The sequence below is a fragment of the Staurois parvus genome, unplaced genomic scaffold (assembly GCF_062004578.1).
Source record: "Staurois parvus isolate SC_StPar_1 unplaced genomic scaffold, SC_StPar_1.0 ptg000602l, whole genome shotgun sequence".
Taxonomy (NCBI): Eukaryota; Metazoa; Chordata; class Amphibia; order Anura; family Ranidae; genus Staurois; species Staurois parvus.
The window spans coordinates 1495555-1520202 of record NW_028318398.1 but is presented as its reverse complement, the minus strand read 5'-3'; the positions used below and the strand labels follow the sequence as shown (position 1 = coordinate 1520202).

The window sequence follows — 24648 nt, the reverse complement described above, 5'->3', positions numbered from 1 at the left end:
AGAAGGATGAGAAGAAGGAGAAGGATGAGAAGAAGGAGAAGGATGAGAAGAAGGATGAGAAGAAGGATGAGAAGAAGGAGAAGGATGAGAAGAAGGATGAGAAGAAGGAGAAGGATGAGAAGAAGGATGAGAAGAAGGAGAAGGATGAGAAGAAGGAGAAGGATGAGAAGAAGGATGAGAAGAAGGAGAAGGATGAGAAGAAGGATGAGAAGAAGGAGAAGGATGAGAAGAAGAAGGAGAAGGAGAAGGAGAAGGAGAAGGATGAGAAGAAGGAGAAGGAGAAGGATGAGAAGATGGAGAAGGAGAAGGATGAGAAGAAGGAGAAGGATGAGAAGAAGGAGAAGGATGAGAAGAAGGAGAAAGATGAGAAGAAGGAGAAGGAGAAGGATGAGAAGAAGGAGAAGGAGAAGGATGAGAAGAAGGAGAAGGAGAAGGATGAGAAGAAGGAGAAGGATGAGAAGAAGGAGAAGGATGAGAAGAAGGAGAAGGATGAGAAGAAGGAGAAGGATGAGAAGAAGGATGAGAAGAAGGAGAAGGATGAGAAGAAGGAGAAGGATGAGAAGAAGGATGAGAAGAAGGAGAAGGATGAGAAGAAGGATGAGAAGAAGGAGAAGGATGAGAAGAAGAAGAAGGAGAAGGATGAGAAGAAGGAGAAGGATGAGAAGATGGAGAAGGAGAAGGATGAGAAGAAGGAGAAGGATGAGAAGAAGGAGAAGGATGAGAAGAAGGAGAAGGAGAAGGATGAGAAGAAGGAGAAGGATGAGAAGAAGGAGAAGGAGAAGGATGAGAAGAAGGAGAAGGATGAGAAGAAGGAGAAGGAGAAGGATGAGAAGAAGGAGAAGGATGAGAAGAAGGAGAAGGAGAAGGATGAGAAGAAGGAGAAGGATGAGAAGAAGGAGAAGGATGAGAAGAAGGATGAGAAGGAGGATGAGAAGAAGGAGAAGGATGAGAAGGAGGATGAGAAGAAGGAGAAGGATGAGAAGAAGAAGGATGAGAAGAAGGAGAAGGATGAGAAGAAGAAGGATGAGAAGGAGAAGGATGAGAAGAAGGAGAAGGATGAGAAGAAGAAAGAGGATTAGAAGAAGAAGAAGGATGAGAAGAAGGAGAATTCCAAGCCGGCAAAAAGTGTATCTGCAGAGCTCCGCTATTTCTTAGCGGAGCTCTGCAGATACACTTAGCGGAGCTCTGCAGATACACTTTTTGCCGGCTTGGAATTCTTCTTATTTTCATCCTACTTCTTCTTCTTCTTCTTTTTCATCCTCATCCTCTTCTTCTTCTTCTGAGGATGAGGATGAGGATGAAGAAGAAGAAGAAGAAGTAGGATGAAAATAAGAAGAATTCCAAGCCGGCAAAAAGTGTATCTGCAGAGCTCCGCTAAGTGTATCTGCAGAGCTCCGCTATTTCTGACAGTTCTGTGACATTCCCTCCATACAGCGGTTGAAACATTGTATCTATTTGTTTCCATAAATGGAAACAAATAGATACAATGTTTCAACCGCCGTATGGAGGGAATGTCACAGAACTGTCAGAAATAGGCTATTTCTGACAGTTCTGTGACATTCACTCCATACAGCGGTTGAAACATTGTATCTATTTGTTTCCATAAATGGAAACAAATAGATACAATGTTTCAACCGCTGTACGGAGGGAATGTCACAGAACTGTCAGAAATAGCGGAGCTCTGCAGATACACTTAGCGGAGCTCTGCAGATAGATACAGCGGTTGAAACATAGGCTATGTTTCAACCGCTGTATGGAGTGAATGTCAGAGAACTGTCAGAAATAGGCTATTTCTGACAGTTCTCTGACATTCACTCCATACAGCGGTTGAAACATAGCCTATGTTTCAACCGCTGTATCTATCTGCAGAGCTCCGCTAAGTGTATCTGCAGAGCTCCGCTATTTCTGACAGTTCTCTGTCACAGAACTGTCAGAAATAGGCTATTTCTGACAGTTCTGTGACATTCACTCCATACAGCGGTTTCAACCGCTGTATGGAGGGAATGTCACAGAACTGTCAGAAATAGCGGAGCTCTCTGCAGGGACACTTTTGCCGGCTGATCGGGAAAAATCCGATTCGCGCACCCGAAGTAGGCTAATATTCGGATTCGACGCGAATCAAATTTTTCCTGAAATTCGTATCGAATTCCACTTCGCCTGGTTCGATTCGCTCATCTCTAATGCCAATATTCCCTCCCAGTCTAAGTCTTGGAGAGCAGCTCTCAGCCTTGGAAAATTAGCTCTCTTGAAATTGGGCATTTTTATTTTTCCCATATGTGCTTGATGTTTACAGCTAAACAATAAATTAAATCATGTTATGGTCACTGCTACCCAGATGTTCTTTTATATGGACGTTAGTAATAAGCTCTGCATGGTTTGAGATTTCCAGAGGGAGAGATATCCAACACAACTGGTAGAGTTCATAGTTGTTGCTGAAATGGGCAGTAGTTGTATCTATCAAGGGATTTATCATGTCTTCTATGTTTTTTATTTACTTATTTGATGCATTCAGAAAATAAAAAAAAAGAAATAAAACTATTCATATTTCAGGTAAATTTAAAATATTCCATATCAATATTTCACATTTCCCTTTTAACTGGCAGATGGAAAGTCCATAAGCACAAATATTTCATAACAGGCAGTAATCACACATTAGTCAGAAGTAACACCTTGGAGTCTATGATTGACAATAATCCATTCAAGCAATAAGTCCATTACTGGCATTTGTAAGTCCATAAAAGTCTCCAGGTTTCAGACCCTATTTGGAACCTTGACTGGGCTCCCATACCCCCCCAGAGGGCGACCTCTAGCACACTGAGTGAGCCTTTTTATCTGCTTTGACATGTAGGGGGCAGTAACCTTGCTAACAATCATGTGAGTCATGTGAGTTCGCACACTTAGAGCCAGAGGGGGTTCTGTGAACACACGAGCAGTTAGAGTGTTCGGTGGGCTATTCGCTTGCCACGCCCCACAATGCACTGCGCTCTGACAGTGCATTGTGATTGGCCAAAGCAATGCACCTGACCACAAGTCAGGTGCAATGCTTTAGCCAATCCCAGCACAATTGGGTGGAGCTAGCTCTGCCCAATTGTTTATATCTGAAGGGCAAATGTCAGATAGAGGCGAGTGTTCAGCAGGTGTGAACGGGTCTGTGGGTATCTGTTTTGCTTTTTTTTTTTTTAATTTTGGCGAGTCAGCATCATCATGACAACCCTTGAAGCCATGACTGACAATAGATTACAACAACGGAACCATATTTTGGGCTTTTTTTTTAAAAAAAAAGGACTGTCTACTGTCATTTTTTTACACTAACCTTTTTTTCTGCAAGAGTAGAACATACTCATTCACAGGGGTGGGTGGGATCTGGGGTTCCAGCGGTTCTCATGAACAGGGTGCAATTCTGATGCGGTGAGCAATTTTCACAGAAAATGCTGTGAATTTCGCACCACATCAGTGTGAACCAGGGCTTAAAGTGGTATTAAACCCAAAAACGGAAAGGTAGACCCTTGTGACAGAGCTTCAAAGGCAGTCAGCAGGCAATAATACCTGGCAAAAAATATTTAAATATATACTCCTGCGCCACAGAACAATCCCCACCCCTAAAGTTTGAAATGCTGCTGTGCACTAGTGTAACCACCAAATAATAAAAATTGTATAATAAACAGCGCAAAACAATACCCAACAAATTTCACATAATAGAGTAATACAGTGAAAAACTCATATTTAGATTTAAAGTGTCCAAAATAATGTGTCCAAAAATTATATATATAAAATATATATATATATATAAATTATATAAAAAAATATATAAAAAGCTTTTCTCCAACTTCAGAGTGCTTTACCAAAAATGAATAAATATATATTGTGGTTATTCTTCTGTGATAAGTGCTTCCACCATCCACCAGTGAGAAAGCCAACATTAATCGCACTTACCAGATAATGGTGAATAGTAAGCCTTTTAGGACTTTTAGGGATCCTACACCCCCTCTTATAGCCCCCAGACCTTCATTCCACCACATCAGACTAGGATGATTCTTCCACCTCCTTTCTCCAAAACTGCTCCACCATTGTGCCAAAGAAGAAATATTGCATATAGTGTGATATTGCTAATGACCTCCTCTTAGGTCTATAATAATAATGCCAGGTCACTCATGGTTCACAAAATCATTAGAGGCTCTTTATTATATAGCCTTTATCGGCCAAACACAGTCAAATACCATCCAGGATCAATTGCAGAAATCCCACAACTTGCTGCGCAGAGGATGACAGTATGCGTGACAGACAGATCCCAAAATGGCCACTGGAACGCACCGCTCGGCGTGCATTCCACTCACCGGAAGGGACGTATGACGTTCAAGCAGCGGACCAGAAGTAAGTTGACGCGTTTCGCCCCTCCAACTGGGCGTTCTCAAGATCCTCAATGGTGGAGCGGTTTTGGAGAAAGGAGGTGGAAGAATCATCCTAGTCTGATGTGATGGAATGGAGGTCTGGAGGCTATAAGAGGGGGTGTAGGATCCCTAAAAGTCTTAAAAGGCTTACTATTCGCCATTATCTGGTGAGTGCGATTAATGTTGGTTTTCTCACTGGTGGATGGTGGAAGCACTTATCACAGAAGGATAACCACAATATATATTTATTCATTTTTGGTGAAGCACTGTGAAGTTGGAGAAAAGTTTTTCATATATTTTTTTATATAATTTATATATATATTTTTCATATATATAATTTTTGGACACATTAATTTTGGACACTTTAAATCTAAATATGAGTTTTTCACTGTATTACTCTATTATGTGAAATTTGTTAGGTATTGTTTTGCGCTGTTTATTATACAACAAATAATACCTGGCAAGCAGGATAATTTCACGAAGGTAGTGTCAGAGTTGAAGGCCTCACCAAAAATCTAGGGGGGTCCACCAGATAGGTAAGGTAATTGGAAATTAGGACTCCATCAGAGGACAATAAATCTGTCAAATTGGTATCCCTACTAGTTTTAAAATGGTGGAAGTGCTGAAAGTGAAATCCTGGGGTAAAGTCGGGATTGCCAAGAAAAGGGACCATGGAGGAGGGGAGATGGAAATAATATGAAACGCTTCCCGGGAGACCCTTAAGGTGGTTTCTTTTACAAAAGGCTTTATTGAATAAGAAGCAAAAATAAACAGACAGTCGAAGCAAAAATTCAATGACCAACAGTTACGTAGTACAATAAATGAAGGGAAGCTGGTGCAAGGCATGTATCGATAAAAGCATAATCTGAAAAGTGTATATGGGTGCCCTGAGGGAAGGGGTAGGGAGGGAGGTAGGAAGGGAACGGGTAACAGATCTTTGTGGGTCAATGATAATGTAAACTTTAAAGAGAAGTTTTGCTACATCAACATTATAAAAAGCAGGAGAGGCCCGAGAAGAGGTCGCATCAAAAAATAAAACAATACATATTCATGACCTAGAGTTTAGGAAGAAATCTAGATTGCATAAATAGTAGTGCGGAAGTAACGCAGAAAACAGCGGGCACAATCCGTAAATTGTGTTGAAGGACAGAGTAAACAAAAGAGTAGAAAAAGACAAATAGTAGAGAGACATGGACAACACACACACAAAAAAAAAAAAAAAAAAAGGGGGGGAGGGAAGGGCTCCGGGGGGGTCACAGCAGGATCCATCCTCATATCGATAGAAGGGACTGGTCGAATCTCGAGGGCTGAGCTATATCCACCCAGGGACGCCAAATCTGCAGAAATTTCGTATGGGTATCCAACAATATGGCCGTCAGTTTTTCATTGACCATTATGAAGTTCATCCGATTTTTGACAGCCTCAAAGCTAAGGACAGGAGTCTTCCAAGCCCTCGCAATCGTCAATTTAGTTGCCATAAATATATGTGATGCCAGCTGCCGCTCAGAGCGAAGAAGGCCCTCTATTGGTTTAAATAGAAGCGCTTCATATGGATTGCGTTTGATGTCTGTATGAAGAATAGTGCGGAGGAGGGCATACACCCTGATCCACAACCTGCTTACTTTAGGGCAAGTCCACCAGATGTGGGCCATGGTACCCAATTGTTGGCATCCTCGAAAACAAACTGGGGAATAGGTAGGGATAAAACTGGCTAGACGTGCAGGCGTATAGTACCATCGGTAAAGGATTTTGTAGGCATTCTCAAGAATAATGACATTCCTAGAACATTTAGATAATGCTTGGGTCATGGTCCGCCAATCCTGTTGATCCAGAGACCCCCCTAATTCAGACTGCCAACGCTGATGATAAGAACGAACCGGGGGGGTTCTATAGGAAATAATGGAAGAGTAAATCAGGGAAATCAAACCCGGAGCATGAGGTCTGTGCCTGCACTGACTTTCAAAGGGGGACAAACGATAAGGCCCTGAATGCATACGTATTAGTGTATTAACAAAGTGACGAAGTTGAAGATATCCAAAGTGTTCCCGCAGAGGAATATTATAAGAAGAACGCAGAGTTTCAAAGGTAAGTATTCGAGTGGGGGCTAGAAGTGAATGTACATCGTAGAAACCATGCGTCTGCCACCAGGTAAACTGCCTAGGGTTATCCCGGCCTGGAGGGAATAACGGGTTATGCAACAGACGTAACAACGGCAGATGGGCAGAAATAAGGCCAGCAGAATACTTGATAGAATCCCAAAGACGGAGCGAGAGCATCAACGTCGGACTAAGAGTAGACGGACGTAGAGAAGTGGGAAGCCACGGCAAGGAGGAGAGCGGTATCGGATGGGAGTCCATCATATCCACAACAGCCCACAAGGGAAAATGATGAGAAGCATGAATATGAGCCAGAGGGGCAATATTTGCTGCCAGGTAGTAAGACTGGAGATTTGGGACAGATAACCCACCCTCACTCCTTCACGCAAATAAGATGTGTTTACTAATTCTGGGTCGAGAAGAACTCCAGATAAAGGACAAAAGCTTTCGCTGATGAATACGCAGTATATGCGAAGGTACTGGAATTGGCAAAACACGAAATAAGTACAGTAGTTTGGGGAGATAAGTCATACGGATCGCATTTATTCTGCCGAACCAAGAAAGCGGAAAATGAGACCAAGAGATCAATAGCTCAGTCAGCTCCTGAAAGACAGTGGGAAAGTTAGCCTGATACAGTCCACCATATGTCGGGGTGAGCTTAATTCCTAAATATGGTAAGGCCGAAAGCCATTGGAAAGGGAACGTTTGTTTCAAAGTCGTCAAAAGTGATGGTGGGAGGGTAATCGACATAGCTTTTGATTTGGCCGGGTTGACGTGAAGACCCGAAAGACTTGCAAAGGAATCGAGAACTGCTAATAAATTAGGTAGAGTAACCCCCGGATTCAAAATTGACAATAGTATATCGTCGGCGAAAAGAGACAATTTATGTTGGGAGCCCGCCACATCAATCCCCTTAATATCAGGATGCATACGAATGGCTTCCGCCAATGGTTCCAAGGCTAGGATAAACAGTATAGGGGAGAGCGGACAACCTTGCCTAGTGCCTCTGGCAACCGAGAACGTAGAGGACTCAAATCCGTAGTATTTAAGCTTCGCTTGAGGGGAAGTATATAGCGAAGAGATCCATCTTAGAAACGAAGGACCAAATCCAAAGTGGTGAAGTACCGATAGGAGATACGGCCAGGATAAAGTGTCAAAGGCCTTGTTGATATCTAAGGATAAGAGCATCATGTCGAGTTTACGAGTATGGGCTAAATGTTGTAATTGTAAAATACGTCTGATAGCATCCCCGGCTTGTCTGTGGGGAACAAATCCCACCTGGTCCTTTTTAATCAGACGAGAAAGGAAGGAATTCAATCGAGTGGCCAAAATCTTAGTGAGAATCTTCATATCAATATTAATAAGAGAAATGGGTCTATAGTTTGCCCAAGAAGAGTGATCTCGATCTGGTTTAGGGATCATAACCACATTAGCGGTTAAAGAATCCGGGGAAAAGTTCGAACCTTTCTTCACCGCATTAAACATAGTGGCAAGGTGAGGAGCGAGCACCTCAGCTAATTTTTTATAGTATAGTGCCGTGTATCCATCAGGACCTGGGCGCTTGCCCGTCTTCAGGTCTGCTATGCATTTCAGAACCTCAGCTATTTGGATATCACGGTCCATTAGGTCCTTATGGGCCGGAGTCAAAGTAGGCAGGGACAGACGATTTAAGAAGTCAGAAATTGACTGAGAGTCAGCCCGTGTAGGGTCAGTATAAAGTTTGGCGAGACAATACCGGAACTCTTCCAAAACCGCTACCGGATTGCTCGTAAGTGTATTGTGACGAGTACGTAAAGATATCGGTTTGGGATGATGCGCAAAAGAACGTAATCTACGAGCCAACATGGAGTCCGGTTTGTTTGCTTTACTATACCACTTCTGGCGTGTCCAGCGTAAGGAGCGCTCAGCCTCATCTGTTAAGCAAAGATCCAATTCTAAACGGGCCTGATCCAACGATCTACGGTTCGACGGGGTAGGTGACTGTTTAAATATAGCCGATATGGAAGCTAACTGTGATTCCAACTGAGATTGTTTAAGCTGTCTTTCCTTCTTACGCCTTGAAGCCAGCTGGATAATATGTCCCCTAAGGACTGCCCTATACGCTTCCCATAACGTTACTGAAGAAGAGACAGAACCCGAGTTTAATTGAAAATATTCCTGAGATTTGCGATGGAGTTCCGCCTGAATCTCCTTCAGCGAAAGCAAGGAGTCATTCATTATCCATGAAGAAAAGGCCGGCCTACTCAGAAGAGGTCGACAGACCCCCAAAATAGGCTCGTGATCAGACCACGGTACCGTGAGAATAGAAATAGAACGAACCAAAGGAAGGTGTTTACGAGATACGAAAGCGTGATCAATTCTGGAGTGAGAATGATGAGGGTGAGAATAGTAAGTATAATCCATCCCCCTAGGATGAAGTTCACGCCATAAATCCACCAGATCATGGGTACGTAACATACGGGTAAAGGACTTTGCTGATGCAGAAGGGTCAGAGCGCTCTGCTGGATATTTATCTAACGCAGGGTTTAACACTAAATTGGAGTCCCCTGCCATCAAAAGAGTACCCCGTTAATGTGTAGCCAGGAGAGAACAAAGGTGTGACAGAAAAGGTCCAGGGTTAACGTTGGGAGCATAATAGGATACTATGGTAACCTCTATGCCGTGGATCGTGCCCTGAAGCAGAAGATATCTGCCATCAGGATCAGCAATACGCCTCACACAGACAAATGGAGTTTTACTATGGAAGGCGACCAAAACACCTCTCTGTTTAGTGGGGCCAGTAGCCTGAAAAATCTGAGGGTAACGAGCATCAAAGTATTTTGGGGCGGAAGTAGTAGAAAAGTGAGTTTCTTGCAAACAAGCAATATCAACTTGACGAGCCCGAAGAAACTTAAAAATCTTTACCCGTTTCTGCGGAGAGTTCATCCCCTGGACATTCAATGATAACCAGTTCAACGACATGGTGATCTATAAGACAAAAGATCAAATCCACCGTGATCCCCAGGAGCCCTAAAAAAATTTTTTACGGAAACACACATGACAAAAGACAAAGAAAAAGAAAAGAGAAAGAAAGAAGAAAACAAAGAGACATCTGATATACAAACGTTATATTTGTGAAGCAGTAAGGTTAATTCAAACATCATAGCAGTTAACTGTGGGTAAAACACCCACATAGAAGCTGGGTAGCAGGCTGGACAAAAAACCATACCGCTAGCCAACTCCGAGGGGGACACGTTAGTCCACCGGAATAACTCGGCATTAATCAAAATAGAAGATATAAAAACATTATGTAAACAACTTAGGCTAATACACCTGTAAATGTTCAGTCCAAAATTCGCAGGACAAGGAAGATCTCGATCAATCTGTGAGAAAATAAACATCTACTCTTAATTGGAAGAGATAAAGCACCTGGAGGTCATGAGACCCTTGAACAACTCTAGATTTAAATCTAGGAAGTGACGGTAGAAGTCCCCTTATGACGAGACTGCACACTGGCAGACAGCCTCTAAACATCAAGTCGCAGAGACTTCCTGAAAACGCTGGGCCTGTAGAGATCGAAGGGCCTGAGAGCCACCTTGACTAGGAGGAGATTTACGCGGAGGCTGGGATTGTCGTGGACGTGTAGAGACTGAAGCCTCCTCACTCTGGGAATGCGGCAGCTCGAGATTAAGCTCCCGAAAGTGGCGTCGAAGATCTCCTGGTGACGAGGCGTGGAATTGACGACCTTGATAGGAGAATGAGAGTTTGAAAGGGAAGCCCCATCTGTACCTAATATCTGCCGATTGAAGAATTTGGAGATAGGGTCTCAAAGTACAGCGTTTGGCAATTGTGACTGGAGACAAATCCGCAAACAGATGAATAGAGTGTCCCTGAAATTCCAAAACCGAACGGCTCCGAGCAGCTTGCAGCAGGCGTTCTTTAGTGCGGTAGAAGTGTAATTTAATGATAATGTCTCTGGGAGGGCCCTCCGGGAGCTTAGGAGCTAAGGCTCTATGAATACGATCAAACTCTAACCGGTCCAGAGGAATCTCAGGGGCTAACTCCTGGAAAAGAGCGGTAGCAGTACCCTGCAAATCTATGATTGCCTCGGGAACTCCGCGAATGCGGAGATTATCTCTACGTGCTCTATTCTCAGCATCCTCCAGCTTATCTTTCAAAGTGTCCAGCTCAGCATGCAGATCCTCCACTTCCTGTTCATGACCCTCTAGGACTGTAGTCGCCAGATCCATACGTTGTTCCAATTGATGAGCATGAAGGCCCAACTCCTTTAGGCCTCTCGTCAGATCAGAAGACAATTTACGTGAGGCGGCGGTAATCTCCTCTCGCACTATAGCACGGAACTTGTGTAGTAGGGTTTCAGGATTTTGTTCAAGGGAATCCACTATCCCCGATGGAAATTGCCGCTGACTATCACCATCAGACTCAAGATCCCCCGGGAGCTGTGTGTTGTCATCAGGTTCAGGTGGGCTAGGCAGCAACTTAGCGGCATGGCCCTGCGGGGGGGATTGCTGCTGGGCCCGATGTTTTAGTTTGGTGCGGGGAGTGCGGTGCATTGCTAGGAGTGGTCCAAAGAGTTCCAGATCACCTTCAGACTATTGAAGTAATATACTATGGTGTGAAAGCCCACTTGCCGAGAGAAATATTTCGGTGGCACGGCCAGGGAGGTCACTCAAGCATTCCCTCCTGGCACGTGTATGTGTCCCCCACCGGGGGGGGGGGTGCTCACATAAGATTCATTCTAATAGTACATCCAAGGAGAAGCAGATGGTTATATCTGGGCCAGGTGTACAGGCTTTGTGGAAGCCATCCATATATGCCCCAGGCACCCCTGATTCATCCACTCAGAATGGGGACTGAAGGAGCCTCTTCACCCATCCAGCACCACCCCCGCAACAAAACCGATCTCCAGTTCCCCTCAGGGACTTTGCAGAAAGCTGGTGTGGTTTACAGGGCCACGGGGAGGACGAGGGGGACTCACCCAGGCTGTCCTAGTATCCGACCTGTCTCCAAGCCCGGAGGAGCAGTGCGGCGACGTAGCGATCCGATCACGGCCGCGATCCGCCCCGGCCACGGATTCAGGAAAGACCGCGGCTTCACACGCCGCGGTAGGCCGCAAGCCTCCCCGCGCCCCTGATGGTCGGAGAAGGGGCAAAGTTGCTCAGTACCCCTCCTCAAGTGTCGGGTAAGGTCCGGGTAGCAGGGGATCTGCAACGGGAGACTGTTTTCCCCCCGGATGGCAGTGGATAGGGGTTCAGAGAGCCGGAGCTCTCAGAAATGCATCTGCTCCCGGCGCTATCTTGGACACGCCCCATCCCCTTAAGGTGCTTTCAAGGGTAGGATACATACGGAGTTCTTTTGGCAATGGGGCAGTTAACTAGTGCCAGTTCAGAATGGTGTCATGCGAATCTTCAAGTTCCATGGCAACCCAGTGCTTGGCCTCTCTCTGACAGTGCTAGTCAACCAGACATATAAGTTAGGCTTCTCTGTAAGTGGAATGAATATCGGTGAGACCCACCTCCCATGGGTCTTAGGCAGGGAGAGGATGTGTAGGGCAAGGAGCAATATCGGGGTTGGTACAGACCACACATAGATGGGGTTCTAACGTTTAGATGAAAATTAGTAGGGAGCGAGGGCACCCCTGCCTCGTCACATTTGAGATGGAAAAAAAGTCTGATCTGGTCTCATTGACCTTAATAGAGGCTGAGGCCTGAGAGTAGAGGGAAGTTACTCAAGCCCGATATGAGCCAGGGTCGCCCAGTCAAACACCTGTGAATGAGTATGGGGTACATGGTACCGCTACCCATTCACAAAAAAATGGGTCCATCTGAATGTGGTTGTGTGGATGAGAACTTCCTCTATCCAGAGGAGATAGCTGGGCCGATCCTCAGCGGTGCCATCTTGGATGTAGCAGAGGGAGCCGGGGATGGCACTGTGTGTTGCCGCAAAAGGTAGTGGGTTATCCTCTTTCAGCTCCCTAGCTGTGACTGGAGGTCTCCTGTCACCTGGCATGTGTTACAGTGTGCAAAGTAGGCTAGGCCAGGGATCTGGAATAGCAATCGGGTAGAGCTCCCTGAAAAGCGTGCTCACAATGCCATGTCCAAGCCATGCCCCCCCTTTACCTCCTACTTAACCAACTTACTCTGCAATGCGACTCATGGAGATCTCTTCCCCTCTCTCCAGTGGGTTGAGTGAATCCCATCAAGTGCACTCTGCACACAACATCTCTAAGAGGAACAGCCTTAGCATTGGATGTCCAGGCAGCACAGTGGCTACATGCTAAGCACTTCTGCCTGGCAGTAATAGCTTGTTGGTTCAAATCCCAACCATGGTACCATCTGCCTGGAGTTTGCATGTTCTCCCTCTGCCTGCGTGGGTTTCCTCCCACACTCCAAAGACATGTTGGTAGGTTAATTGGCGCCTGTCTAAGTTGGCACTAGTATGGATATTCATGAATGTGAGTTAGGGACCTTAAATTGTACACCCCTTGAGGGTTAGGGACTGATATGAATGTACAATAATTATGTATATATACACACGTGTGTAAAAAGCGCTGCATAAATTGGCAATGTTATATAAGTAACAAACAAACAAATATCACTGCATAATATTAACATAATAACACTTTCACAATGTACAAAGCTGCAAACACTTTAGGAGGACAACCTCTCTTAATATAATAAATGGCAATTAAATGTTGCGCTATGTGTGAAAAAATTCAGTAAATATACATATTAATCGTAAAAACAACTGTAAACATAATAAATCAACAAAATAGTGTATAAAAGTGATATCATATACGGTCCATGTGAAGGACAATATAATAATTAAAGTCCACATGAATAATATCTCCACAAACAATTTGTGAAAAGAACTTGCGTTCCTTAAGTGCGATAATGATACCATAAATCTTCTTTCCATCCAACTACTGTAATCACCAGCATGAACAGACCACCACCATGTGACTGAAATGGAAGCTTACCAAATGAGGAGACCCCTTAACTATAGGGGGTCATAATAAGCTTTGTATCCATGTAACACCATCCAGACTTCTATGCCATATCAGGATTCAGATTAAATTAGTAACCCATTCCCTTAGCGATGTCGGGACAGTATCATGGAAAATAAAACGTGCCCTCATAGTGCAGGTCAACAGGGCAGTGTACAAGAACAGGAATGGATAGCGGAGTGTACTGGGGGGTCATCAGGTCAGAGGATAGGGGTTAGCAGAGCAGAGGGCAGGAATCAGCAGTTTGTAGGGCAGTGTACCGATCGACTTCTGTACAATCAGCCTCTAGGAACATTTCTGTATGATCAGCACCGCCAGTTATAGCCGGCAGCACTGATCAGTGCTAAGAGATAAGTCTCTCCGCTGCCAGAACACAATACCTCAGCGGGAGTGATTTCCACATCCATCTAGAATGTGTAGATGTGGGAATCTAGTCTAATATATAGACTGTCTTACTGAGCCTACAGTACCATAAGGAAGAATTTTATTAAAACCAGCAACTGCTGAGACAATGAACACCTCGGTCAGGTCTATTTACTGTATAGGAATGCATAATATACAGAGTACAGGGGTTAGGTGTAAGTCATAAACAAAACATATGGAATGCAACAGTTAGGATGAGTGCCAAATTCACATCACTGTCCCCAGAGAGTCACCACCTTACACCAGAGTTGGTCAGAGTCTGGCAGAGGGTCCCCTTACATCAGAGTCTGGCAGAGTGTCCCCTTACAGCAGAGTCCCCTTCTTACATTAGAGTCTGGCAGAGTGTCCCTTTACATAAGAAACTGCAGTTTGGAGGTGTTCTTTCACCTCCTCACCACCTGCTTTAACCCCTAGAATCCCCACTAGTGCACTGGAACCATATTCATTGCACGCAGTTGTGGGGTGCTTGCAGAGGTGCTCCATTCACTCGAATGGATCATGTTCAGCAGGCACTGTGCCCACAAAATGCAACACAGTATATAATTCCTGCTGCAGCCACGAAGCAAAGCATCATAGTGGCAGCATGTGTACACCCCCAGCAGGGGCGGACTGACAACTCATGGGGCTCCCGGGCAATAGGGAATCATGGGGCCCTTGTGTCCTTGCCCAAACTCAAAAAAGCCTATGAAAAAGGTACCAGGGGCATCTCATGGGGCCCCCTACTGACCCCAGGGCCTCGGGCAGTGCCCGAGTTTCCAAATGGTCAGTCCGCCCCTGACCCCCAGCCCTGTGTTGTCATCAATTTGTAGACAGTTTGGTTAAAACAGGCACTTTTCTCTTGGCCATAAATGTTCACAGACAGGAGAAAAGTGGCCATAAATAACCCCCTTGCCATGGGCTCTGAACTGTGCATGCACAGTACCTCAGCCAGCCAATTAGAGAACTGGGTGTGCACCCGTGCAGTGACATCATGGCACTTTTTAGGCATGGCTTATATACACACACCCTGCCACACAAGTTGAGGCTGAGCCCAGCAGTTCATTGATTGGCTCGCTTTGGAACTGTGTATGCAGAGTTCAGAGCCGACAACAAGGGCATTTATTTTGTAACCCTTTTCCTGCCAGCTGTCCCCCATACTGGTTAATGTATGTTTAAAAGGGTCACTCTGCCAAACTCTAATGTAAGAAGGGGACTCTGATGTAAGGGGACACTCTGCCAGACTCTGATGAAAGACGGGGACTCTGATGTAAGGGGACACTCTGCCAGACTCTGATGAAAGAAGAGGACTTTCTCAGAATCTGATGTAAGGGCCACTCTGCAGATTCTTATGTAAGGGCCACTCTGCAGATTCTTATGTAAGGGCCAAGAATAAACAGATCAGTGCTGCAGCTGAATGTCATTCCTGGAAAGAAAACAGTAAAAAGAAAGAAAACAGCAATGGTTAACAACAAAACAGAAATAATAAATCCATAACAGTAAAACAGTAACAGTTTCTTTTATTTTTTTTAACTTTTTTTAAGTTTTAACCAAATGGTAGGGTCTCTCAAAATGCGATAGCCAGTTTCCTGACTACCTAACATCTTTTGAGACCCTGTGCATATATGTGCCCTGGACTGTGCTGTGCTGTACCCTTTACTAATAGTACGCTATTGTATGATGGCAATGGAAGCAGTCCTTGAGGCAGAAACCAGGTTGGCCAGGATAGGAGGGGGAAAAAAATGTCACACCTAATTCAGTGTCTGCTACAGACACATCTTTTTTGGGTTGTATTTTGGGTTGGAGTACCAGGAATGGCATCAGGAAAATGCCTCTCATGCAGCTGGCTAACTGCATCTAGGTTGGGGTTTGGGGCATACCACCTGCTGGATACAAAAGGGCCGTGATGATCTCTTCCTGGAATTTTAGGAAGGATCTACTACATCCAGTTGCTTTGTAAAGCACAAAAGTGTTATATAGAGACAATTGAAATAAATAAACAGACATTTTTTTGTACCAGCGTCTGGCTTTTCGGGAACTAAGTACAGCTTCATCATCTGGTCTCTGAAGTCTGCCCCTCCCATGTTAAGGTTATAGTCGTGGACATAGAGGGGCTTCTCAACAACACCAGCTGCCATGGAAATGTGGATGGTCGTGTTTGTGTGAATGGAAGACAGGACGAAAACATCCCATTTGTCCTTCCAGTTCACCGCAAGTAATTCATCATTTTTCAAGCAGGCTTTTTCCCCCTTTCCAAGATGAGTATTTACAAGCCATAGAGGGGAAAGCCGCGGCAGTTAGGTCGCACAGTGCCACATGCGCCAATTCCAAGATTGTATAAATGTCTAAATAGTGTCACGCTTCTATAAAAATTGTCCACATATAAGTGGTACCCCATATGCAAAAAGAATGACACCAAGTCCCAAACTATCTTGCCACTGCTCCCCATGCAGTCTGGGTATCCAGGAAGCTCCACGTGACTATCTTTTCCCTCATCAATCTGAAAATCACATGTATATCCTGTTGCCCTCTCACAGGTCTTATACACCTTGACCCCATATCTGGCAGGCTTGCAGGAGAGAAAATTGAATGCAAGGCGGCCAGAAAAACTAATGAGGGACTTATCCACTAAGATTTGCTGGGGAGTATACACATCTGCAAATTTGTGGTTAAGGTGATTTACGAGGAGCTGGTCAAATTCAGGGTCACCCGTAGGATGACAGAGTGTATTGTCATTGAAATGCATAAATTGCATTATATTCTCATATCTATACCTGGCCATGGCAGCAGAGAACACGGGCATATGATCAATCGGATATGTGGACCAATGCAACCACAATTCATTTTTTCAGTAATGCCCATGTTGTGGGTCAGGCCCAAAGAAACTTTAAATTTGGAAACAGTAATAATGCAGGTGGTCTGCAAGGTTTCAATCTGGGTTAAAGGCGATAAATCGTTGTGCATATAAATTGCTTTGATCTACAATCAATACATACAGATCTTCCATGATAAACAGCTCCAAAAAATCAAGGTGAGTAGTTAAATTTGCTGTTTCCACCTGAATTCTGGGTTGGGCAGTGAATGGGGGAAGTACGGATGCTGCAGAATTTTTGTGCTGCCAATCAGGATTTGAAAGCACATCCGGAAGAACACTATGGGCTCTATGGGCCTGAGTACGAATTCTTGGTGGCTGCAGGACACTACTTGTGCTCGCCACCGCACCAGCTTGTACTGCACTTATGAGACTTGCCACATCACCAAGTGATACTGCAGTGCTGGTATGTGAAAGACCAGGATGTACTAGGCGCTGGTGCTCGCCAGTTCACCAAAAGGTAAAGCGGCACTAGGCCTGGCACTCTGCTACGTATAAGAATGATCATGCAATTGTACCACCTCAGCTACCTGGGAATGGGGTCAGTTACGCCTTACCTTAGCAGGAACCTCTACTTCATCATCTGAGCTATCTGTCTGGGTGTCGCTGCTGTCTACAGGTTCATATTCTGATCCTGATTCTATCAATGAAGCGGCCCGTTCGCTCTCACCTGACATACTCAGAATCCTGTACGCCTCTTCGCTAGAGTGCCTTTCGTTGGACATTTTGGCCACTAAATTTGTAGGTGCCTAGTGCGACTCATGGGAAAAAGAGCACCTGGCTGTCAGGGACTGTTTGAAGTGCTACAAAAAACATTACCGGCTAGTGCTAGCAGAGATCAGGCCTGATTCTGCGAACACTGCAGTTTTGTGTGCAATGAGTGACAGCGATCTACTGACACTGCACTTGCTGGGGGAGTAGAGGGGGGTAAGTGTAGGGCTAAATGCAGGTGCTGACAGTTGCCGGGGCTGATCCTGCTAACACTGCGTTTTTGGGGAAACTCTACTAATGTGAACGCTGGTATAGTGCTGATCTGATCAAAGATATTGATCCGTTCAGACAATATACTAGCAATGGAGGTTTATTGTGTATGTGAGTGTGTTGCTGGCAATCAGGGGGTTAAATATGATAACTGATGTAGTGGCGGGCAATCTGACGCTATTTGGGAGGGACGCTAACTGATGCTAATGCTATCTGAAGTCGCCTGTGACACTAATACAGTGATCACTAGAAAAATCTGTACTAATGACACTGATGACAGGGCAGTGAAGGGGTTAACTGGGGGGCAATCAGGGGGTTAAATGTGACCTAGCTGTGCTGTTACTGTAAAAAGTGTGCTGTTTTTATTCACATAGATCTACTTTCTTCTCTCTCTGGAACAGAATGTGCCCAGGGAGAGAAGATTGCATCATTTCCTGTGCTTGTGTTCTGTAGACACAGGAACAGGAATATCTCTGATAGGGCAGTGATCAATCAGCACATCCAGGCCCAACATTACTGGCCTGAATCTGCTGACTGATCGGTGCAGCACTGAATCACGGCACAGCCGGGTCAGCATACTTGATTTTGCGCAGGAAGTCCGCCCTGTAGCAGTAATCCTGCTATAGGGAGGAGCTAAAGTGGTTAATAACTATAATAATATGTTGTTTAGTACTGATTATTTTTACTTATATCATCTTAATTCTACTACTAATTTATATCTCTCATGTCCCTGTAGGCAGGTACAGTCTGTGTTGTCCACTGTAGGTGGCGCTGGACTGCAGCGACATGGCAGTGGGGAGAGGAAGAAAACTGGGTTTCTCTATGACTTCCTCGGTCACATAGGGCAGTGATCTGGTTGGATGCTCTGGCCCCATGTGACCCTGGTGGCCATCTTGGGTCAGGCAGAGTTTATTTAATCATTTGCCGCCCGCCCTATGGCCGAATGGCGGGCAGCAAATGTCACCAGCGTTTCGGGTGGACGCCATATGGCATCCTCCCGCACATGCGGAGATTGTGCTCCTGCAGAGCGGCGCAGCGGCGTGATCTGTCACCGGCCATGTACCTCGGACACAGCCGATGACAGATCTGAGTGTCGGCCCTGTTGCCGGTACCATGTGACCTGCTGTGACCAATCACAGCAGGCCACATGACAGTTGTATACAATGGATGGCTTCATTCATGCCATCCATTGTATACTAGTGCCTAGCTGTGAATGGTCACAGCTAATCACATGCACATGTCATGTGATTAGCTGTGGCCAAATCACAGCTAAGCACAAAAAAAAAAAAAAAAAAAAAAAAAAAAATCCCTGAATGAATCAATGTCATTCAGGTAAATGCTTGCTTATAGCAAAAGTAATTCTTTGCTATAAGCAATTGTGTAAAAAAAAAAAAAATACTGATCACTTCCCCAAAGTAGTACAATGTTACTATGGTACCATTGTACTACTTTGGACATAGTAAAATATGAAAAAAAAATCTTAAAAAAAATAAAAAAAATAAAAAATAATAAAAAATATATATATATATATATTTTTTTTCATACTGTCACCAGTCAGTGTCCCTGATCACCGCCATGCCAGTTATATGATGACGCTGTACTGCACTGGTGACAATATGTAAAAAAAAATAGTGAAACTCATTTTTTTAATTTTTTATTTTTCCGAAAAATTATGACAAAAAAAATACAACTTCAAAAAACTCGCCATGCCTCTTATGAAGTACGTTGGACTGTCTACTTTGCAAAAAGGGGTCATTTGGGGGATATCTGTCCTGTCCTGACATTTGGGGGATATCTGTACTGTCCTGACATTTGGGGGATATCTGTACTGTCCTGACATTTGGGGGATATCTGTACTGTTCTGACATTTGGGGGATATCTGTACTGTCCTGACATTTGGGGGATATCTGTACTGTCCTGACATTTGGGGGATATCTGTACTGTCCTGACATTTGGGGGATATCTGTACTGTCCTGACATTCTTGGACCTCAAGAAATTAGATTGGCCGTCAGTACTTCAGGATTGATCAATATTCAGATCTATACCATAGTTTGTGAACTCTATAACTTTCCTACAAACTAAAAAATACATCCTAATTTGGGTTATTTTCACCAAAGACATGTAGCAGAATACATCTCGGCCTAAATTTATGAAGAACAATTATTTATTTGCAAACTTTTATAACAGAAACAAAGAAAAACATGTTTTTTTTGCAAAATGTTCGGTCTTTTTTTGTTAATTTAGCAAAAAATAAAAACCCCAGCGGTGATTAAATACCACCAAAAGAAAGCTCTAGTTGTGTGAAGAAAAGGCTAAAATTTTAGTTTGGGTACAATGTTGTATGACCGCGAAATTGTCATTCAAAGTGTGAGAGCGCTGAAACCTGAAAACTAGCCTGGGCAGGAAGGGGGTAAAATTGCCCGGTATTGAATTGGTTAAGATTCTCACCCCGGGTTTTGGTGCGCTTTATGTGAGTGTCTTGTGTAGGGACAGGTCTCCCATCTGTCAGAAACAGTATTAGAGGCAGGGAAAGGTTGTGGTGGAGTAGGGAAGAGTAGGGACTAAGTTCACCTTCTCAGGAAGCTCCCCATTGTGTTGGACTGGCCAGGCCACATCCTGCTGCTCGTGACAGATGCTGTCTGCAGCTTGGAACTTGCATCCCGCTATCTCCTCTCTGAACTATTGTGAGTGCCCCGGTCAGTTGAACCTCCCCAATAGGTTTGTTTGTACTAATTTTACTAGTTCTGCAATACACCATTTCTGTAAAATCAAAACTCTGTGTGTTGTCTGCCTGCCGCACCACGCTGCACAGCGCTGAGCAAACTGTTGGCACTATATAAATACTATATAATAATAATAATAATAATAATAATGCTGCACCTATTCAACGTCACCATTAGTACTAAACAAAACAAACTGCATGTGTTAATTTTTACTTATCGTGTGCATGTTTTATAGACTAGCAGTCACTTTCAAGTAATATTAATAATAGTAGTAATGGCAGTAATAATAATTACGATATGATAATAATAAATAATAGTATCATTCTAATAATTATTATTATTATTATTATTATTTAATAGCTACCAAAATCAGAACTAAAAATAATAATAATAATTATTATTATTTATTTATTGCCAAAGTAAGAAATAATACTAATAATAAAAATAATAATTATTGTTATTATTATTATTTCTTACTTTGACAATCATTAAATAATAATAATAACACATATTATTATTATTATTATTTCTTACCTTTACAATTATTAAATAATAATAACTATTCTTATTATTACTTACTTTGACAATTATTAAATAATAATAACAATTATTATTATTGATTGCAGTAATAGTAGGCATAACATAACATGTGTACTGTATAACACATTATAATAGACGTTTCCTTCAAAGCGGATGGTTTAGTACAGAGTTTGCTGTCTCCCTTTAGGGACGTACATGAACTTCTGATGAAAGAAACTTTTACTTTACAAACACCTATTGCTGAAATGACATTGTCTCTACATTATAATTACGCGTACGGCTGGCGTTACCTAAGGGAAACCTGAAGAGGGATAGTTATCGATCTAACAATAAAAAATAATACACTGCTTTGAACTGAAACCACAAGAGAGCCTCGGAGCAGGTGGTGTAGGACAAGCCTCAATGTCTCCCTCAGGGACTTACATGAACTTCTGGTGAAAGAAACTTTTATTTTATAAACCGCAAATGAAAAAGATGCTATAATTTTATGAATCTAAAGTACAAACCATGAACTGTCAGACTAAATGTAATAATGTTGAATCAGAAATGCAGCAGCCATTTGAATGTATTGTTATTGTGCTTTAAATATTGTATATGTGCTTATAATCCAAATATTATTAAAGGCAAACTCCAGAAAAAAAAAAGATTTGAAGTGCCTACCTGGAGCACTACTTACCTGCTCAATGCTTTAGTTTTACATTCAGGCCAGGCTATAGTGGACCTCTGTCCTCCCCACCCCCTATTCTAAGGCATCTGATGATATAGGAACCCCTTTGGCTGACCTATTTGTAATGCAGTAGAGAGATTCCAAAACACGCCCACTGCAGGTACATTGCTTCTTATTTCTACCAAGGATGACCATCAGGAAGATTTAACAAAAAATTTGTATTCAAACTAAGATTTACTGAACATTTTCAAATTGATTGAACATTCTTGTAAGGAATCACACAACAGCAAAACGTTTTTTCCAACTTACAAAATGTAAAAGAATTAGTCAATTTTTTCTGTAGAGCTACCCCTGCAGGAACCGATACATAGGATGGGTCCTCTGGTTTTTGCCACAACCTCCACAGTGACTTCAGCCTCTCTGACACACTAGGATTAGTGAACAAAGCTTGTAATATGACAGAAATCACTGAAGGCAATACCAGGTACACAATATTGATGCCGGGTCAGGAAACAGACGCTGAATGTATTAGTAAAAGCAAGTCTTAAAGGATAAGTTCACCTTTGGAAACGTTACATGGTCCACCCATTTTTGTGCAGGCGGCACCCGTTGCCTCCCCTCCCTCTGACAGAATTATGGGGAGAAGTACCCCGTACTAGCTGTCAGATTTGAAAATGGCGCGGTGGTGCAGGGCTCCGCCCACACAGCCGCAACATTCATTCGCAGAGTTCTGTGAATGAATGAACTACAAGTCCCAACTGCCTTAGCGGCTGTCTGCTTGTAGTTTTCAATGAACTACCATTGCACTGTGGAGCGCTGTGGTAGTTCATTGATTCTTCCTGTCAGTATATCTGCTTGCTCGTATATCCCGTACATCCCGTACACCCCATATATCCCGTACACCCCATACATCCCGTACATCCCGTACACCCCGTACACCCCATACATCCCGTACATCCCGTACATCCCGTACACCCTGTACATCCCATACACCCCGTACATCCTGTACACCCCATACATCCCATACATCCCGTACACCCCATACATCGCGTACATCCCGTACACCCCATACATCCCGTACACCCCGTACACCCTGTACATCCCATACATCTCCTACATCCCGTACACCCCATACATCCCGTACACCCCATACATCCCACACATCCCGTACTCCCTGTACACCCTATACATAATGTACATCCCATACATCCCATACATCCCGTACACACTGTGCACCCCATACACCCCATACATCCCATACACCCTGTACACCCCATACATTCCGTACACCCCATACATCCCATATACCCCATACATCCTGTACTGGCAAGCGGATATACTGACAGATCTGCAGGAGACCTGCATAGTACCAGTGATCTGCTGATTGCAGGTGCAATGCTTTACAGGCTCCTGCATACGAAAATAATAAATGCACATTTTTTTACCTTCAAAAACTGTGCATTTATTATTTTTGTGCAAAAGGTGAGCTTATCCTTTAACATATTGTGATACATTATGATTGGTAAGGATAAAGGCATAAAAATGGATTAGCAATAGTAGTACTGACGCTCAACATACACTATGATCAATAGTAAGCAGCAGGAATAGGAGAACACTATGCACCTGGATCAGCCTAAACAGTAGAAGAATCTCTGCAACAATGAACAGTAAAAGAATAGAATTAACTGCATTCAGGAGACTATACTGCTAAATTGCATTAATTGTAGCTTTGTTAGGCCTAGGCTAACTGGGCAGAGGTTCCCTTTGAATAAATAATAGATCAGAGTTAGTAGAATTGCTCTGTAGAGGCTCAATCCTTTATTGTTCTTCTACTGGCTATAGTTGGGGCCCATAAGCAGCGTTGGTACACTTATCAACAGTCTTGATGAATTAGCATGCAGTGTAGGTGCTATGTATTAAATGTCCTGCCTCTAGTAACTCAGTCCCTGCTAGGAGTGTATGAATGGTGGGCAGTGAGCACTCCCACCAGTCTGTGCAGCATGACTGCAGAATCCTGCCATTGGAAAGGGGTCCAATTCCTCTGTGCAAAAGGCTCCGGTAATTAGAAATGAAAAAGGAGAGAGTGGGAAGATGTTCCAGTCTCCATGAAGCAAGGGTGAAATGGATGGGATTGCCGCAATCCATGCAGCTCTGCCACCTGTGTCACCACTCTCAGGTCTCACACTCCGTTCCCTGCTGGTCTGGTTTCCCACAGATGTGGGCACATAGGCAGATGTGCTCCACATGGACTTTCACTCTGCCAAGAGGAAGAAGTCTTTTAGATCAGTCCAGTAAAAGTTCTTCCACTTCTCTCTTTCTGCCTCAGTGTCCTCTGGGAATTGTAGGGTCAGGTTCCATGAGTTCCATTCTATGTTTGATGTTCCAGACATCAATTCTATGCATTCTGCATAGACGTCCATAGGCTTTCCTGATCATAGTTCTCCCCCTGGTGGCTGGAGGAGATGTGCAACAAAACATCCAGCATAGCAGTATAAAGTGAAAATACAGTAAAACTGACTGTAAAGAGGACAATGTCTCCTTCTCCATGTTTCTGTTGTCCAGCACCTGGCTACATTTCCAGTGCAGGGGCGGACTGACCATTTGGAAACTCAGGCACTGCCCCGATGGCCCGGGATCAGTAGGGGGCCCCATGAGATGCCCCTGGTACCTTTCATAGGCTGTTTTGGGTGTGGCTTGAGTGTGGGTGAGGCCACAGGGGCCCCATGATCACCTTTTGTCTGGGGGCCCCATGAGTTGTCAGTCCACCCTTGTTCCAGTGATTTAGTCTTTGAGAAGTTGAAGATGTCTTTTGAGACCAAATACACCCTGGGTTCCTTACAAAGTAAATATTGCAAAGAAGCTTCTTACAGCCACAAATAAGAATCAAACCTGCTTGGAAAGTTCATATCTGATTGGTGATGAAAAGGAGATCTCATAAATGTGTTTCTTACAGCTTTGGTAAAACCCATCTTGAG

The 24648-nt window shown here is 43.8% G+C and overlaps 1 protein-coding gene across 1 annotated transcript in view; it reads right to left on the bottom strand.

Annotated features, from left to right (window-relative positions):
* LOC149449832 (vomeronasal type-2 receptor 26-like) overlaps window positions 1–9445 on the bottom strand; it is a 75540-nt gene extending 66095 nt beyond the window's left edge. Inside the window, exons 1-2 of the mRNA XM_089692726.1 lie at window positions 9244–9445; window positions 7783–8601 (exon numbers count right to left, since the gene is read on the bottom strand). Coding sequence (XP_089548852.1) covers window positions 7783–8601; window positions 9244–9445 — 1021 coding nt within the window. The remainder of the gene's footprint in view (window positions 1–7782; window positions 8602–9243) is intronic.
* Window positions 9446–24648: the final 15203 nt, after the last annotated feature.